This window comes from Pleuronectes platessa, chromosome 8, assembly GCF_947347685.1.
Source record: "Pleuronectes platessa chromosome 8, fPlePla1.1, whole genome shotgun sequence".
NCBI classification, from domain to species: Eukaryota; Metazoa; Chordata; class Actinopteri; order Pleuronectiformes; family Pleuronectidae; genus Pleuronectes; species Pleuronectes platessa.
In genome coordinates, this window is record NC_070633.1 from 14,216,691 (window position 1) to 14,236,269 (window position 19,579).

The window sequence follows — 19,579 nt, forward strand, 5'->3', positions numbered from 1 at the left end:
GACAAGTCATGTTGTCAATTTTCAACTTGGTGAAGGCTTCAGTATGTCAACATTTACACATTTGGGACCTGGACTATGAATCACATTTACTTAGAGACATCAAGATGTGATTGGGATAGACCTATTGTATGTTCAATGACATTTGCTGTTAGCACTGGGGAAAGGCTTCACGTGAACTTGAAACTGACAAAGTAACTGCTACCACAAGAACAAACACACTCATAGACAGACATTAAACCATAAACAGGCCTCTGCTATGACAAGTTGTAGTCTAGGAATGATTTAAGTTCCATTTTTATTTCAGTTAAGACCACAATGCTGCATGATGTCCTATATGAAACAGGTTTGCACCGAAGACGACTTGATATTCTTTCAGATCCCTGAATAAATTGGAATACCTGTGAAATGAAGAAGTACCAACCGAACAAGAAACAGATCTGCTACAACCAACCCTGATCTGATGACAGGCTTTTAGGATGTCATGTCAAGTTGATTGTGTTATGCAGGACAAACGACAAAAAGGGTAAAAAGATAATTGTTTATTTTGGTTCTTCCCCACCAGTAGTTTATCCACAATCAGACTGAAAGAAAATATAGACTAAGGTACACAAAATTCAGGGATTTTTTATATATACCACAATTAATTTCATGGAGACAGCATATGTGCATACTTTACGACTAATGCCAATATGATGACCACTGACTTTGAGGGAGTAAACCGATGCTTGGGACTGGGTTGGGTTATTTAGGGACTGTAGGACTAGGGTATGGAGAACTTGTTAGTGAGCACAAACAAAACACAAAATCCAATCACTTATCCATAGAACAAAACAATAACTGGTTCACCCACTGCTTTCAATGACATATCAGTTTTGATGCAGTAATGGATCGTGCCCACTTTGTTAAAGACAATACTCAAAAAACAATCTTTACCTTTACCCACTCACAAAGCTGTGTACTTTTTATCATGTGGGGTTGATACACAGTGGTGACAAGAACTCTGGGCCCCACTGTGTATGTGTATATACATATATATATGTGTAGATATATATGTATGTATAGTCCCCATACATATAATTAAATTCAGTTATTGTTAAAGTGCTTTCTACTGACTCAAAACACACAATCTCTGAGAGAATGGTATTGGTGCAGCATGTTTGAGAGTTAAAAATCACTTTTTTTTTATTAGCTGTGTTCATCAGTGCTTAAGAGATAAATACCAACAGATGTACGGCATGATTGTGATCAAATGGTTAGCTTAGAGATCACACCTGTGGCATAGGTAACGTCACAACTAACAGTGCCGGTTATACGACTACTTCAGGGTTTTTATATCTGATGCAAAGTCCATCCATCTGTGACGTTCACGTGATAATACGCCTGTTAATTATCAGCACCATAGTGGCAGATATAAGAGCATTTCTGTGTCAGAAATGTGTTGTGTACACTAAAGGGATATTATAATAAAATACCAACTGAACCTTTCTCCTTCTCAGACCAGAACATTTTCTGATTAATCTTTTAACACATTTTTAAGAGAATATAGCCTGTATCATACATTATTCCGTTATTGAAACTCCAAATGTTCAGGCTTGGGAAAAGAATCCAAAATGATTAAAAGTTCAATTGATAGTTAATAAAATTTCTGTATTCAAGGTGCATAATGTTTGTCACTGAATTTATGAATCATGAATAGCTCTGTCCATTTAAGACCATATGGCACTGAACACAAACGTCAGAGTAAAAGCTAGGTGATGAGGAAATAGACACTGTGGAGGCAAATGTCCCCTGTACTCGGTCCACATGGTCTGATGAACTGGCATGACGTTCACGAAGCACCGCTTTCTGATTTACAGGACAAAGTCCTCATCTTGCAGCATTTCAGCCGAGTGGGTATAAAAATATAGACATTTGAAACCCTGAATATATGTTCATAAGTGATTTTCTGCAACGAAACACAATTTACAGTTGTCCCCACTCAGTTTTTTAGACCTCAGCCCCCTCATCTAAAACACGTTCTTTCATCACCTCTGGAGGAAGAGGGTCACACCCATTTCAACACAAAACGGCAATAATAATGTTGTTGTCTTCATCAACAGCCTGCATCAGTCATTTCTTTGATAATACACTAAAATTATCTCTGGGTGTGTGACACAGATTTATTCGGGAAAAAGGAGTGTGTATGTGTGGGTGCTGACGTTACATCATCATGTCTTTGTGATGCCTGGCTATGTGCTGGCTCTTCTCTGAAGGCCTCCTAAAGCCTTTAGTGCAGTAGTCGCAGCGGTGGGGGTAGTCCTTGGTGTGAATGGAGATGACATGACGTTTGAAGCCAGAAGCGTCCGTACTGTTATATTCACAATACTGGCACTGATAAACCTTTCTACCACTGTGTGTCTTCATGTGCTTCTTCAGCTCGGCGGGCTGCCGGTAGGCTCGCCGGCAGCGCTTGCACTTAAAAGGGAGGTCCTTCGTATGCAAGGACAGAATATGGCGGCTTAGGGTGAAGGTATCGGAAGCGTTGAAGTTACAATGCCGGCACTGGTGCACCTTGTTGCCCTTGTGTGTCTCTGCGTGTTTCTTCAGCTCAGAGGGCCGGTGAAAGCCTTTCTCACACACATCGCACTGATGCGGAAAGTCCTTGGTGTGAACGGAGATAATGTGTCGTTTTAGGTCACTGGAGTTGGTGCTCTTGTGCTCACAGTGCGGGCACTGGTGGGTCTTGTGGCCTTGCACCATCTCTATGTGACGCTGGAGTTCCCGAGCGTCGGCATAGGCCTGTGGACAGTGGCTGCACTTGAAGGGCAGATCTGCACCATGCTTGCTCTTAATATGAGTCTTTAGATTGGACTGGTCTGCACAGCGGAAGTCGCAGTGCGGGCAGTGGTACGGCTTCTCTCCTGTGTGGGTCCGCATGTGTTTCTTCAGCTCTGATGGATGGCGGAAGCCTTTTGCGCATTCGACACAAACGTGTGCAAAGTTCTTACTGTGCACGGCAAGCAGGTGACGATTGAGTAGGCCCTGTTCAGCCGTCTCATAATCGCAGTACTTGCACTGATGCAGTTTTGGCTCCCGGTCCTTGACGATGAGCTTGTCAGAGCCCCGGGGGCTGGATTCATGGTAGCGCCTCGTGTACTCAGAGTATTCAGGAGAGCGATCACTGTTGTGACTCAGCAGCTTGTGACTCTCCAAATGGTTGTGGAAACTGACCTTCTTGTTGGTGGTAAAGTCGCAGTCTGTACACTGGTACTTCTTCTTTTGCAGGTGGTCCGGGTGATTCTTCATGTGACATTTTAAGAAGCCGCGTGAGCGAAACTTCTTTCCACATAGGTGACAGGGATAGACTGTCAAAGGCAGGCCGTCTGGTCCAATGATAACAGCTGGAAGAGGTCAAAAAACAGCATGCAGCTTAGAAAATTCTGTCACATTTTGTCATTGTGAATTATTACATCATAGTCATATGCTGTCCATACCAGTCTGACATTGTCGAATGTCTCCTTTCTTCTTTTTCTTAGCTTTGGGCTTAAGGGCACGGTTGACGCCCAGTCCCTCTCGGATTTGCAGAAATGGTGTAGCTGCCCCATTCTTTACCTGATCAATGGTATTATCTGCAGACATGAAAGGGCAACATCATTACACTAAGCAGCACCTGTCAAAATTTGTATTTTCAAATATGTATTTCTTGAAAAGAATGTCATGTTTTAAACATGATATTAATCCAAGCTGCAATCTTTGCTGCACAGGCACACATATGTTGTTGTTGTCACAAATTAACAGAAAGCTTTTTCACAAAGGAACATACTGATGTCATCATCATCATCATCCTCATCACTGTCATCATCATCATCATCATCATCTTCTTCTTTAAGATGGTTCTTGACCGCCATGTAGACCATCTTGTCGCGGCCAACCCCCAATCGGCCTGATGATGCAGCTTCAAGGTCAGGATGGCCATTCTGGTAGTCATCCTCCGTTATTACCTCTGTTCCACCTGGAAACGGGAAAAACATTTTGAATGGGAACAAATCTACAGGTAATCTCTTGTGTCATAAAATGATGTGTTGCCAGCAGACTGGAAAAATTGCTAAATTTAAAAGCGACTTGCCTAAATCGTCATCTGCTTCAGCTTTAAAAATGTAGACTTTTATGACTTCAGATTCATCTTCCTCTTTGCATTCCTTATCTTCCATTACCTCAGTGCTGATCTCAAGGGGAGTGTCTCCTATGTCCAACTTCTCTCCCACCTCATCCACTACAGTGACACAAGAATACAAACATCGCGTTAGCCCAAATAACATAATACCAATAATAATCACAACATTACAGAAGAATAGTGTTAATTAATCTAAATTGTGTTATCATGCAGAAAGTGGTCTTACAGGAGATCATGAGGTAATCCTCAGAGCTGCTTCTTGCATCATCGTCCTCATCTGTCTGCAGGGGAACAGCCTCAGTTGGCATCTGTTGGTGGATTATGGTCTCTGAACCGTCCTCTGTTACCATCAAGCCTTCTGACACAAGCTGGTGGTCCAGGGTGTTGTCCTGGTGGTCCGACAGAAGCTCTGCCACAAACACTTGGTCTGGCATGTCATCGTGGTGGTGGTTTGAGCTCCGGATGAGGCCTGAGGTAAGGACGTGGTGGTGGTGGGGGTCCATATCTTCCTCTATTGCAACCTCGGTCCCCAGGATATTCTCAGGCATGATCACACTGTGTTCTGAGGACACCATGTCTTCACTGTTCATTTCATGGGCCTCGACCCCTTGAGACTGCAAACTTTCCACATCTACCTCCAGACCCTCCACAACCTCGGCTTCTAAACCCTCCACCTCCACCTCTTCCTCGAGGCCCTCAACAACATGAGCTTCTAGGCACTCAACATCTTCGTCTGTTTCCAGGTCCTCCACTACATGTGCTTCCAGACCTTCGACTTCCACCTCTCCCTCAAGGCCGTCAACAACATGAGCCTCCAGCTCAACAACATGTGTCTGTAGGTCTTCAACCTCCAAGCCCTCTACATCTGCGTGTAAGCTCTCCACCACTTCAGTCTCCAGTCCTTCAACAACCTCTGTCTCTAGGTCTTCAACAACCTGAGTCTCCAGGCCTTCCACCTCAAGCTCATGCTCCAGGAGGATGCCCTCATCCGTCATCACATCAGAGAGAAGCATACCCTCAGGCACAGACACCACAATGTGGTCCCCGTCAATGTGAGCCAGACCTCCCATGCCTGCAACTGGAAGCACAAGAAAGAGACAGGTAAATTATAAGCTGATCCCAAGAACAAAATAATTAATAAACCACAGTTCACAGCTTTTTGAACATTCAATCTACAGTTAAAATGTCAAAGCATCTTGTAACATATCGTGTATTCGATATTGTGAATATCATCAGCTTGTTGGTATGCAATGAGTATGTCAGACTGACCATGTAATGTTATTGTAACTTTATTATGCAGCCAGTTAATGACGCTAAATCACATTTGGACTGTAGATTTAATAGGTGTGACCAAATGAAGCCAATTAGTACATGTAGGGAGGGTCTCTAATGTGGGAAATAGTTAAATAGTCCCTCTACGCATGCTTTCAACTTTAGATTTCATGGGGACATTTGTGTTGGACTGCAAGAGGAAAATAAGGGTTTCTGGTAATACAATCATTGTCACCTTATCCTACTTGACCACCTACCAAAGTCTTGCATGATCATAGCGTGGGGCATCTTTAGCTCCTGAGTGTGCAGTTCCAACACCCCTCCTCCTTGATCCATGTCTTTACTCGGAAAGAGACTGAAAATTTACAGTGTACACGTGTTACATGGTTGCTTTCACTTTTGTTAGTGTGTGTGTTACTGATAATGAAAGTTAATTCAACCTCTGACATTGTGCCCTATTGAATACATACCTTCACATTTGATGACAAAACCCTTAAAATAAAACCAATAGGATATCTGCTGTGCCTTCTTCCATCAAGGTAATCAATCCCTCTGACAAACAGACAAAACAAAGAATTAATGACAATAAAAACTAACTTTCTACATGGTTTCAGGAATATGATAGGGGAACTGCTGTCAACACAAATAATGGCCTCTGTCAGAATAAAATACAGGCGACAGAAACCCTATCTGCGGCCCCCGAGGGGGGTGGCAGTTGTGTTATTGACCACTAGCTCCATCCATTGCCTCTCTGCAGTACTGCAGGGGGGTTCAACCTGCAGACATGTAGCTTTACACCTGGAGCTGGTTGAGCCTGATGGCTGGAGACACGCTGAGACAAAGGACTGTCCCGCTCAGTGTGCGGGGGACGAGCTCAAAGGCAGCGGCTCCTGGATGATATGTCCTGCTTGTTTCAGTGGGAGGAAGTGCACTGTCGCCACATTACGGTTCATAATGAGCCAAACATGTCATGTCTGCAGTGGTCTGGTGTCATGTTGTGTCTGCCTGGTTTGCGCAGATGTGTTATTCTCGGATAAAATCTAACACTATGCCGCATTACGTCTCTTCTTAAAGAGTCTTGTTCATTCCGAACGCAAAACTACACATGCTCCGAGTTTATGGCCGCCAATGAAAGTACCGCAGTCGTTATGCAATGCAGACCAGGGCGGCTACCGCCCTCCTTCCACCGGAGCTAACTAGCAAGCAGGCTAGCACTGTTCCCCTGAGCGCCATTTTGTTTTAGCATTATGGCTAATCCATGAAAGGCGATAACCGATGTTATTTGACTGTTTTAGTCATCAAAACACGACACGTTGCCACGCTGGTGAAATCATCACAACAAGTGACCAATGCAAAATGCCTCGTGAGGCTATTTGCGCGTGTCGCTGTAACCTGCGCGACATCTGCGGACCGTCAGGCTAGCTAGCTTGCTAAGCTAGGCGGCGCAGCTTGTGCCGCATTATCTTCCATGTTGTTTTCGAGAGGGCTGAAAGAGGCCCGCTGCGGCCGACAGGGCCCTTGCGACTTATTTCACATGCCCCTCCGATCGATTCAAAATAATTTTACCTGATAACGTCGTCTTCCGACTCTATCGGCGATTGTCCCCCTCCTCAGATTTGTCTGTTATTGTTTTGGTTTATTTTAGACGGTAAGCTAAGTGCGGCCTGCAGTTTTGGATCCCCGGCCACTCTTTGCTAGGCCTCGGCCAATCAGCTTGCTTCCTGACAAGCAGAGGGAGGGCGGGGGGCAGACAATGCGTGGCCTCGTTTACCGCTGATCCTTTACTATTTGCGTCATGCATAGGAGAGCAGAGTTACATTAACGCACCCAGTCACTCAGCCGGGACATATTTATCACCCGCACAAACACAATGCTGGAACGGTGTCACATAAAGAAATAAAAAATAATGTGATGTGATTGCAGACTGCGCGCTCACACTTTGTTTGCGCAGATGAGGCCTGTAGGCCATTTTGTCACAAGGGGTGGGAGACGTCAAATTCCCATTTATGAAGCGTTTGGTCGCAGCCAGGAAATAAACAGCAGATGATGCTGCTGCCTATTCGGTGGATGCTCTGCATAATATTATCAATTAGCACTTTGCAAACAGTCATAGGCTTGGCATGCATGGATTAAAAATAAGCAGAGACGCTCTTAAAGGTTCAGGTTAGACTTTATTATTTCTTTTAATTGCAGCTCCTAATTGTCAGAGGCACTCTGCAAGAGGGTGCATAGCTGTGTAAGGCACACGGCCTTCGTGCATAAACTTCTTTGTTACAGTGGTATCCAAAAGCAGACACACCTCTAGATATGCAGTAGAAATGCCTGGAAAACAGTACGTTAACATTACCTTCAATGACTCTGTATTACTTCTGGAATTAGAAAATTTTGCAGCTGAAATGCACATTGGCACACTTTTCTTTTTTTAAATATATATTCATGAGGACAGTGTTGTTGAGGAGTTGCATTGCCGTGTTAGCAAAGAGCAAAACACTAATACAACACAAACATACGATTACTTCACTTTGAACCACTCAAACATTCAAAAAAAATCCACACAGATCATCATGGGACACGTGGAAGATTTGTCAAATAGCAGTTACATGACGATGGCAAAGGCTGGAGGTATAAGGGAAAAACAAACCAAGCATGCAACACTCAGCACCTTCATCTAGTAGGAATTCACAAAAAAATGAACAAACCAGCAATAACTTCATTTGAATTGTCTTCATAGCAATTACATCTAAAGAACAATAATTAAAACCATTTATATTCCAGCAGTTTCTCACGGTTACCATAGAAAAATAAGTAAAATTGACACAAACAAATCTTCTGGAAGCTCAGAGTTGGTCCGTATAACAAGTGGAGGAAGCATGTGTGCCTTTTTTGTCTGCCTACACGTCCTCTGTGTGTGTGTGTGTGGGTTGACAAAAATTGCATGCGAGAGAAATTGATGAGTTTCAACTATGAATCCAGTGCAGCCCAGTTCTCCAGTCCAGAATGGGGGAAGGTTGTAAGACACTGGTGCGGAATCAGTGGCTGTGTTTTTGTTATATTCTGAGAGGTAATGGGGAGAGGTTAGGTGAAGACTGCAGCAGTGAACATCCTTCATCACCGATCCGACTCAGTAGCAGCCATCTTTCCAAGATTCATCTGATAGTCTCGTCACCCCCAAAGTCCTATATATAAAAAAAGCAGTGTTAGTTTAGGTAAGAGTTATTTGCCATTTGTTTCGCTGTAGTCCTTAATATATGAAGTTCACCTTCTGGTTGGCTGTGACAGTTTACTCCTGGTGGATGCGGTTGGCCCAGCCTGTCCTTGGCCCACAGCAGACCTCCCAGTCCCGGTTGAGGCTCTCCCAGGTACGTAGGCTCTGCCATTGGCTGAGCCCGGGGACTGGACCCTGCGGCCCCCTCCCGCATGCGGTCCTTGGATGACAGGCAGACCTCGTGGAGGCTGACGGCTGGCTCCCATGGGGCCTACTGGACTGACGGCTTTAACTGGAGTCCGCAGGGAGAGTGGAGACTGGCCATTGCCACGCATTCGACTACCACCCGTACCTTAAGTGGAAGGATGGCACAAACTGTTTAATTGGCTCTCAATCCTGATTGCTACTTTAAGACAAGAAAGATAAGTGAATCATATAATTGAAATCTAAATCCGATTTATTTTTCAGTCTGGTGTTACTTGTATATCAAAAGAAAAGTGCTATATGAAAGGTTTATTATTTATTTGGACAGGTTTAGGAATATCATTGCTGGATTATCAAGGATAAATCTTGAGCAGAGACAGGTACATATAGAGGGCAGGCGTTCTGCCTGCTGAGGATGGCATTAACTTTATAGATCTTTCGATGGTCTACCAACAATGGCCCATAAACTCCATGTAATTAAAGGGAAACAATGGCCCTATAAAGTTTACTTTAAGAGGTGGCATTAGAAGAATACATTACCCTGCCAAAGCTGATAGGCCACTTTATCACCATAGTCTATACATGTAGTGAGATCAGATACAGTACACATGGAATGTAACCTTCATGGCAGGAGTACATATAAAATGCCTATATTGCCCCTAATGGCTATCAAAGCAGTATTGTAAAAAAGCAAATGTGTGACAATAATGCATATAAGATCATGTGCATCCTCATCCTTGTGTGTGTTTCAACATAAGGGAACAGGAACCTAAACATAATAATTAAATTGTTTCGTAGCACTACTTTATTCCAAATCCTACCTTTAAGAAGAATCACCTTGTCGTATCAGACAAACTTTACACCTGTGGTCATGCAGAGGTTAAGAGGAGGTAATGTGGAAGGAAAGAAGTGACACTATACAGAGGGCAAGACAAATACAGGTGCCATTAGGAGGGCAGGGTTACCTGTGGAAGGGGATTGAGTCAGGTGGGACATGCGGTTGCCAGAGCTCTGGAGGTTAGCCTCCATGCTGCGGCTGTTTCTGACTGCTTCCAGGGAACGTAGGCTGGTGCGGGGGGCCAGATTAGGCATGCTGTGTCTCAACTCCTCTGGAACCACACATATACAACACATTTAACAACAGAACACACATAGTCACACCTTTGGTACAACAACAATCTCTTGGATCGTCATTCTAATCTTCCCAGCATAGGTTGCTGTGAACTATTCCGGTTTATTCCCTACCTTCACTCTTGGCAAATTTAATCAGCTCTGCACTGGGGCCCTGGAGAGATCGTCTTGGTGTTCTGGAGCGTGGGGCGCCGAGTCGGCTGCTGTATTCCTGACCGTGGTTGGAGGTGGAGGGGGACAGGCACCGGGGGGAACCTAAGGGCGAGGGGGTGAAGTGATGCCGTCTCTGTGGAATGGAGCAGAACTCATCCTCCTCGTCTTCCAGGCTGTAAGTGTCAAATTCTTGATCGCTGTAGGTGCCGGCCCGGCGCAAGGACTGAAGAGATGCTGTGGAGCTGCGGCGTGATGCAGTCGCTGATGTGGAAGCATAATCCTGCCTGAGACCTGACAGAAGAGTTAGAAAGTCAAAAAGGGAAAACCGCATTGACATACAGATTCATGCTCGACCTCTGACCTACCGAGGTGTACGGAAATCTTTGCACTGACACCGCCTGTGCTAGTTTCTTACATCACCGATTTACAACCCTCTGCCCTCTAAAGTTTGGGAACAAGGGTGTCACATGGTCCTGCACACCATGTCACACCTCTACTCACTCTCTTCCTGTAGACGAGCCATGATCTGGACATCAGTGAGATCCTGCAGCTTGTAGCCCATAGAGATGGAGTCATCTGATGTGCTCAGCTCACTGTCTATAGAAGACTGGGAGCTCAGGGCTGACTGCATGCTTGTGACACCTGCAAGCACAGTGGGATGCCTGTTACATCAAGCTGCATCTCACTCATCATTGACAGTAACATTGAACACATGTTCCGCTACTCTGTTGGTAAGAAAGAAAGATGCCTTATATTCATTGCTGGATTTTCTTAAACTGCACATGTTTGTAATCAAGGAAAACAAGCAATAACCATGCCAGTCAGGGACATGGTAAGATAAACTGTTATTTGTGTCATATATATACACACATATATATTTATGACACAAATAACAGTTTATCTTAAGTTTCAAATAATGAAGAATCAACGCATGTCTGAGTAATCTCTGTCAACACCTCAGTCAATGTCTTCAACATCGGGCTCAGATTGGAGTCCGAGGTGCACTCTAACTCACCCTGACAGAGCACACGCAGTGCTGCCTGTATAAAACATTAGGCATTGGACGGACCCTGCTAACATTTAAGAATCTAGGATATAAATTAAGACGACAGCTCTGTTTAACAAACACATTTTTCATGTTAAACAACATCTCTCTGCAAACCAAATACCCTCCAGCCTGTTCCAGCAGCATCAGTCTGGAAAGGACTGTCTGGTGATGACTATGTTGCCCAGAAAAAGCTGTGTGCAAGCGTCCCCCGCCAGACGTGTCTGTCGGACACAGGCCCAACACTTGGAGGCAAACAGGAAGTGACAGCATCATCTGGAGGGCACTTGGTTATATAAAAAGTCTGGGATTAGATTTGGCCTCTGCCCACAAGCCAAGCATGTACACATCCATGCAAAGATTTGTTATTCACAGGGTTTTCTCAACAACATTAAGAGGTGTCAGGTGTTGTGAGGCAACGGGAGGAATAACAAGAGTGCAAAGTGACGGTAACACACAATCCCCACAACAAAGTCAAAAGCACCAACATGATACATTTTACTTCACACAGGTTAGAATCACCACAGACCTGCAGTACAACAGTGCCCCCCCCCCCCCCCCCCAAAAAAGAATAAACCACATATACTTTACATCATAACTGACCATCTTCCAAAGTAGATCAATACTTCAATTCAAGATAAGTTGACATGCTTGAGGTAAACAATCAATAACAGTGAACATTATGTCTGGTTATATTTGTTTACTTCCACCAAGGAGAATATGTTTTTATCTGCGTTGGTTTGTCTGTTTGTTAGCAGGGTTACAGCAAAAAATACTGTACAGATTATGGTCCGGAAAGAACCCATTAAAATGTGTCCAACAATTTAATGGGACTGTTGCAGAAGTAGGCGCTCTACTGAATTTTTTTTGTTGATTTGTGTACAGTAGTAGGAACGCACTACAGAGTTAACAGCAACCTTTATGCAAGAGGGAACTAAATACACATTTGCCTATTCAGAACATCTGTATTTACATATTGTTCTTTGTTGTCTGATCTAACTCCTGAATTCGCTGCTGTTCAGCAGACAGCGAATTAGTTTAATAATGTTCACTGGAATATATTGCTTTATTGGTGATTTTAGCACAATAATAACAAAATAAACAAAAAATGGCTACCTTTGGGAAATGTTTTTTTATAATGTACCGAATATGTGCTACATAATAAAACATGCGAAAATGCTTTAAATACTCCCAGTAAGATAAGCAGAGATCCCAGTGCTGATGCATTAGTGCACACGCACACGGAATCAACTGACCTACATCTTTACAATAACAGACGTCAATCCCTTTGTTGTGTGGAGCAGAAAATAAGGAGCAGTGTGTTAATATCATGCCATACCTGAGCTGCCACAGGTTAGTAGGGATTTGTTAGTTGATTTGTGGTACCCAGGAGAGATCAGGCCTGATCCTGCCGAGCCTGCCTCAGCTGCTGGGCTGCTGTACATGTTCCTCCATCGAGACGTAGCTGGGGACACGAGAGAAATGTCAGACAGTTTGGGAGAATCTACACACTTGATGACATGAGCTGCTCTGACATTTTCTGGAGGGGCTGTATGTGTGAAAGCGTATGTCAGAGGCAGCTGCATCCGACAGTCTCTAACACGACACAAAACTGAGCAAAGAAAATAAACACAAATAACTAAGGAAGACGCATACGAAGATGTCAACTTAGAAAGACAGCATCAAACACTTTTGTTAATCAGGGTGGATGCTAGTGCTAATGTGCTGTTAACAAAAACATGTGACCTCAGAGCTGAACGTATACGTTATGTTCTGCCTCCTGTATGATCTACACACATTTTCTTGTTGTTGTGAACAACTGTGAACCAATTTTCCTGACATCTTCCAGAAATATGTCTGAAACAGCTATAGAGAGACATTAAGAAAAAGAGGTATGGATAAGTGTATATGATATTAGATGAGTACAGAATAATATTATACACTTATACAATATGTAGACAGTTGGATTTTGGGTCTAAATGTCAATTTAACTTGACTCAAGAACTTTGAGAAAAACTGTTGAAACATTTCCCTGGAAACAGTAAGTAAAAAAATAATAAGTTTCAATTGAAACAAAGTATTTTTAACTTTTCATTCACCTTTTGCCAACCTTTTAGTTTCTGCAGTTAGACTGAAACCAGCTGCACGTCAACTGGCAGTTTCATGACCCAGTGCTACCGTTTTAAAAAGGAGAGCTGACCCAGAGGGAGGAGAAGGTAATTCAACCCGGCCTGTGACTTCACGTAGTCATTCAGCCCTGGTGTGAATAACTTTGCTGTTCAGCTTTTGCAGTGTGCAGGAGGTAGGAGCTGCGAGCGGGATTAATAATAAATGGCGCCTGTTGGATCAGACACAAACTTCTGTCCACACGGACACGTACACACTATGCAAACTTTCACAGTGGTGCGCGAGCATTGTCGACTTGCACGCATACGAATGCATGCACATGCACAGTGGAGGTGAACTGTAAATACAAAATCAGCACAGCCACATGAAGAGCGGAAGAATGAGATGCTGAATTAGTAACCTTAAACCGGATTTGGGTCAAAAGTCGCCAAGGAAGCAACTTGTGACTCGGATGACTTCAGTTACGAATGTATGCTAATTTAAAAAGTGGTTATCGCTCATCTAAGGGTTTCCATAGGAAATTATTTAAAACACAGATAAATAATTACTCTGTTTGGGGCATTCCATTTTCATGCAAAAAAATACACATATGTTTGGTAAACTCATACTCTGATCCAAGCGGTTGATCAGGATCCGACACGCCTTCTCTGTCTCTGGGCTGCGATGGTCGAAAGCCTGCCGACACCATTTCAATGAAGACTCTGGACACGCATCTGCTACTTGCTTTTTAGGAGACACATATAACCTGAGGTGAGAGGGCAGAAAAGAAGAAACCTTATTATTACTATTAATACAAAGATGATACAAGAAAACAAGGTGCATTAAAGGCTGAAGCAGAAAGCCTGCTTTATTTCTTTGTGAAACATGCATGTCATAGGTGTCAGTAAGTGCAGAGCTTATAACTTGGTTGAGGACAAGCGAGAGATTAGTGTGAACCACAGGAGGGCGGAGTATGTGCTTAATGGCACTGAACATGCCATGCAAAGTATGATTTGTTTTGCACAATGTGACACACACTTGACTGAGCACAGGCAGAAAGTTACGCCCAAACACTGAATGTTCTTGTGGCTACAGCACAGTAACATCTCCCACCAAACAAACAACCAGGCTGTTCTGTTAAAAGTCAGTGATGTTATGAGTGAGCAAATATTTGAAGTAAGTAATACATCTTTGAACATCCTTATCACAGCCTCCTGTCCGACCTGGTCTTATCCTCAATCTACAGCTACCAATGCTGGCATCTTATTAAAATAATGGTGGACAAGTTCAATGAAAAACTATGTGAAAATCTCAAACCCAAGGAAGTTATTGTATTAAAAAACGACTGAATATTTGAAATGCAAGTTCTTATACGTGCAGCTGTCACTGGGCATTACTTTCCGCTATCAGAGAAAATCTTCAGTCACACCTGAGAAGCGGCCCGCGTGCCATCAAACCCCATCACCATCTGAAAGCGACGCTTTGCCTGCAATCTGTCCAGTGTTTCCCCAGCAGGAGGGAACAGCCATTAAGTTCACCGCAGTGCTTTTGAAGAGTCGGTCACGTGGGCGGATCCTTTTGAGTTCCATACACGGAAAGGACCCCGAGTGACCGGTTCTGCACCATTCAACCACAAATAATATTCCCATCGGCCAAACACAAAGGGGGCCATTTCCCACAGGGAATGAGCACAAATATAGACAGCAATATTCAGGTCACAAAAACACAGCTACTCTGTGTGTGGGGGGAGAGAGCTGCCTCTTTCATACACTAATCCTGTGTTGGATGAGGAATAATGATTCATGTTCTGCACCTGGGTTTGATGCAGTCACACCACAGTTTTGATTCCAGGTTGGGACGCGGCTGATGCCATTCACATAAGTTCACATAGTTTTAACCATAGTTCCAAAAATATCACTGTTACACCTACAAATTATACCAGACCTTGTAGAAACATATGTCCTGTGAGGGGCTGAGATTATACTAGAAACAATATAGTAAACAATATAGTAATACTAACAACCTTAAACTTAACCCTATAGCTACTATAACAAATATTTACGGGAGGAGACACTGCATGTCTGATCTCATACAGTTGAGATCAAGTGTGGGAACACCACCTGATGTTTCTGATCTTAGATCCTCTAATTATACTCTTCTACCCAAATCTACGAATCCAGAAACCTGTAACTAGAAAACCAGCAGTTGCTGCCACTGTTTCGGTGCCTGCCGCGGTCTGGTCACACGGGTCATACGGGGAGGCCCTCAGATCACATGCTGTGCAATCCCACCCAAAGCCGTTTAGCCATGTGGCAGCATCCTGCCCAGAGCAGATCAGATTATGTTGTTGGAAGGGATTATTGGATGTTTGGGCTATGATAACCTCGCAAAGCACACATGGTATGGCTAATGATGTGAAATTGGAAAAAATAAGTCATGAATGGTCTGGCTGTTAAGCTTCCTGGCTGAGCTGCGTAAGTAGCCGACACAGTATGGTGCCTGTTTTAGGCAAAGCAACGCCCACAGCATAAACAAATATGGCCGGTCTGATCATAAACATGAAGATAGAACGGATATTATTAATAATTAACTTTCTGTTTGTGTTCCTTAATGTGATTACAATGGTCACGTTACAGGAACTGAGAAAAGCTCATGTTGTTTCAAAACAACAGTGTTTTTTTTTTCAAGCTTTAACCTGACCTGCATTCAGGAATGAGCTCATTCAGATTCAACTATGTTAATCTTTAGTACATTATGTAACAAGGCTTATGGTTTGCAGATCTATATCACGTCCGCTTGTAATAATTATAAATGTAACTATTATTAAGAAGAAACTTCTTTAGAGCAGATGGGTCAAACCGTCCAGGCAGGACGCAAGAGAGGAGCAGCTGATCCCTCTCGTAGTCACGACAACTCCTTCTGAAACCGCCATTTCTTTTGTCTCCTCCACATCCCCTCTTCTTCTCTCACACTCCTCCTTCACTAGCACTCTATACCACATCCTTGTTTGCCACCGTAAAGCAAAAAACACCTTGTTCCTGTGTAGAGGGAGAAAAAGCTATTTCTGTGTCAGCCCAGAGTTGCGTCTAATTTTTTATCTAAATACCCTAATGCCACAGCACATACTCACTGCGCTCCAGGGGAGTGATGCTCTTAAAAATCAGAGGTTAAAATTAAATGCTCATCCGACTCATCTGGCTAAAGGGGCTCCTGTAAGATCTTAACAGGGAACCTTAAATTAAATGTGGCATCATCAGAAATCTACTTCTATACAACGGTGTAATACATTACATTTGCTCTAACCAGGTGTTCTTTAACTATACGTTAGGTAACAAGAGTATTAAAGGGATGCATAGTGCAGCTGATGAAACGTACCAGCTGTCCTCATCCTCTACTGCTGCGCACTCATCCTCCAAATCCAGGACGTCCACCTCATCCAGTCCAGTTTGGTCCACCCCTGTTTCGCTTTCTGCAAGTGTCTCTGACTCATAGCTTTCCTTAGAGGGGCTCTCTGGTGTCTGACTTTGCCCTTGGGTATCCCCCGCTCCGTTGCTGTAGGTCAAGGTGAGAAACCCCCCACACAGACCCCGGTCCTCGTCTTCATCCTCCTCTTCTTCCAGCCTGTTGGTCACAGGTAGAGGCGACATCTCCTCGCTGCTGCTGTTGCTGTCCTGTGGGGGTGACAGCTCAAAGTCTGCGCTGCCCAATTCACCGATCTGCTCCAAGCTGAGGCACGGGTGGGTCAGCCCCTCGTTGACGTTGGTGGCCGCTGTGACGTTGCCGTTGTCGCTGGCCCCTCTGTGGATGATGGCCTTATTGCTCCCCCTGGTGCGCAGGGTCTCATTCTGGACCTCCAGCCTGCGGACGAGCTCCTGTAGCTTTCGGACCTCCTCCAGCTCCACCCCTGCCAGGTCTTGGCCCCCCTCCACTTCCTCCGTGCACCCGGTCTTGGAGCTCTCCATGAGCCCAGTGGGGCTGCCAGTGTCAGGCTGGGGGACCACACTGCCACTGTCCGGGACCACCATCCTCCTACTCTGTAAGAGGACATGGCAAAATTAATTTTATGCACAATGAGGAGCAGCTGGATCATTTACAACACAGAAAACATGCTAGACTAAGCTTGATGTGACGAAAAGAAGAAGCCTGGGTTTCAAGTTAAACGCCATCATGCTACTGAAGGGACAGCAATAAGACAACTCAACCACACACAGATACGGTAGCACAGCTGATAACAGGAGTCCATTCTCTGGACCTGGAAGTTGGTTAGTTTACAAACATCCGGACAACAGGTTGTGTTTATAAGGAGAATCACACTTCTTCTGTTTACCCTGGTTATTGTGATGACTTGAGAAAATGTCTGTTCAAAATCCAGAAATGTTGTGATGCTGACAGAATAGTATGGTTGCTGGATTTGACTGCCTCCGCTTCTACATCCTGGAAAGAAGTCGGGTGGTTTATTTGTTTAGCATCGTTGTTGATGCTGCAAAACTCTGGTTTTTCTTTTTTAATTATCTTCCTATAAAGCGGTGTCTTGTACGCCTGTGGTTCTAAGCTGGGCACAAAACAACAATAACAAAAATCCACCATGGATGTTCGGGTTCGATCACATGTGTTCGCTTGTTATCACACAGGAAACTCCAGTAGCACAGCTAAAAGGCAGCAGACTAACTCTATTATTTACATGGCGACGTGAGGCTGCTAACTCAGCATCAAGCTAGCTCCACGAAGACGCTGTGCATCGATACTTTAAGCAGCTATACTGGGAGTAACGAAACCACCCGTGTGTGTTTGGAATAGCCTGGTTGGTGTAAACTGTGCTAGCATATGCTACCAGAGGAGTCCTACCGGTGAGTGCGCCGTGTTGTCCCAGCGAGCTTGCCCGCCGTTCCGAGCTCAAACTCCCCGGAGCTCCAGCGGTCGCATGAGTGAAGCCGCTAATTACAAGCGGGCGAAAGGGCTCCAGAGCCGGGCGGTGAATGTCAGGAACACACCGGGGATGTGACCTCCCTGGTCGGCTAATCCATGCTCTCTTGTCGCTGCCGCTGCGCCGCTAATAGCGTTGATGATAGCTTGTTGGTGGACTTGAGTTACACACACACACAAACGCACGCACGTGCTCAACGCACGCTGGGGGAACAGACCTGCAGCAGCATCTCCCCCTTCTCTACAGGGGGGGGGGGGGGGGGTATTTAAATAAAATTAAATAAAACAAAACAAAAACAAAAAAATAAAAAATTACATTAAATTAAATTAATTTTAATATAAAAAAAATTAAATTAAATAAAAAAAATTTAAAAAAAAGTGGGCTTCCTGCGCAGAAGCCCACTGCGCACATTCTGCGCAGAAGCTCACTGCGCACATCCTGCAGAAGCCCATTGCGCACATCCTGTGCAGAAGCCCATTGCGCACATCCTGCCCAGAAGCTCACTGCGCACATCCTGCGCAGAAGTCCAATGCGCACATCCTGCGCGCAGATTGTTTATTTTTTACTATAATTTAAATACATTTTTTTCCTTTTTTTATATGTTATTAATTATATGAATTAATTAGATATTTTGCAATTAATATATGATTGGAGTCCTGCCAATTTTAAGAGTTTAGTACATTGCCGGCAAGAAGATGAGAGAGAGCAGGGTTTGAACTCGGGACCTTCTTATGAAGAACGGCATCTCAACCGACTAGGCCATTCCGCCTGTTGATTCACATGAGGAACTAAACAGTATAAGAAAACGGACAAATTATTGGGTGTGTGTGTCCGTTTCATTCTATATGCTGCTTTTGATACACACTTCAGAGAAAATATTTTCTACTTTTCTATATATATTTGACAGCCTTACTTAAAAGTTACTTTTATATTTTTGGATTTCCCTATTAATTCAATATAAAAACCGGAAAAAATTTAATTAAAACAAAAAAACAAAAAACAAAAAAAGCTGCGCACGCAATTCCTGCGCATTGGGCTTCTGCGCAGGAATTGCGTGCGCAGCTTTTTTTTGTTTTTTGCAGTAGACTTCTGCGCAGGATGTGCGCAGTGGCCTTCTGCGCAGGATGTGCGCAGTAGACTTCTGCGCAGGATGTGCGCAGTGGCCTTCTGCGCAGGATGTGCGCGCTGGGCTTCTGCACAGAATGTGCGAAGTGGCCTTCTGCGCAGAATGTGCGCAGTAGACTTCTGCGCAGAATGTGCACAATGGGCTTCTGCACAGAAGGTGCGAAGTGGCCTTCTGCGCAGGATGTGCGCAGTGGCCTTCTGCGCAGAATGTGCACAATGGGCTTCTGCGCAGGATGTGCGCGCGCAGTTTTTTTGTTTTTT

At 44.2% G+C, this 19,579-nt stretch overlaps 2 protein-coding genes across 3 annotated transcripts; both read right to left on the minus strand.

The window, feature by feature from the left end:
• Positions 1-524: 524 nt before the first annotated feature.
• Positions 525-7,166, minus strand: znf711 (zinc finger protein 711). The gene is made up of 8 exons (XM_053428804.1): positions 6,992-7,166; positions 5,896-5,977; positions 5,683-5,780; positions 4,380-5,231; positions 4,106-4,252; positions 3,803-3,991; positions 3,474-3,608; positions 525-3,380 (listed from the first exon to the last, which is right to left on the minus strand). Exons 3-8 carry the CDS (start codon positions 5,759-5,761, stop codon positions 2,200-2,202), a joined length of 2,583 nt encoding a protein of 860 aa, XP_053284779.1. The 5' UTR covers positions 5,762-5,780; positions 5,896-5,977; positions 6,992-7,166; the 3' UTR covers positions 525-2,199.
• A 410-nt stretch (positions 7,167-7,576) lies between these two features.
• zgc:66447 (SLAIN motif-containing protein-like) lies at positions 7,577-18,394 on the minus strand. 2 transcript variants are annotated; one of them, XM_053428904.1, is made up of 9 exons: positions 18,115-18,394; positions 16,645-17,303; positions 13,899-14,035; positions 12,503-12,628; positions 10,620-10,760; positions 10,080-10,409; positions 9,800-9,943; positions 8,685-8,982; positions 7,577-8,601 (listed from the first exon to the last, which is right to left on the minus strand). In XM_053428904.1, exons 2-9 carry the CDS (start codon positions 17,292-17,294, stop codon positions 8,547-8,549), a joined length of 1,881 nt encoding a protein of 626 aa, XP_053284879.1. In that variant the 5' UTR covers positions 17,295-17,303; positions 18,115-18,394; the 3' UTR covers positions 7,577-8,546. The 2 variants fall into 2 exon arrangements, with proteins under 2 accessions (XP_053284879.1, XP_053284880.1); XM_053428905.1 differs by lacking the exon at positions 18,115-18,394 and adding an exon at positions 17,597-17,745.
• Between the last annotated feature and the right edge of the window lie 1,185 nt (positions 18,395-19,579).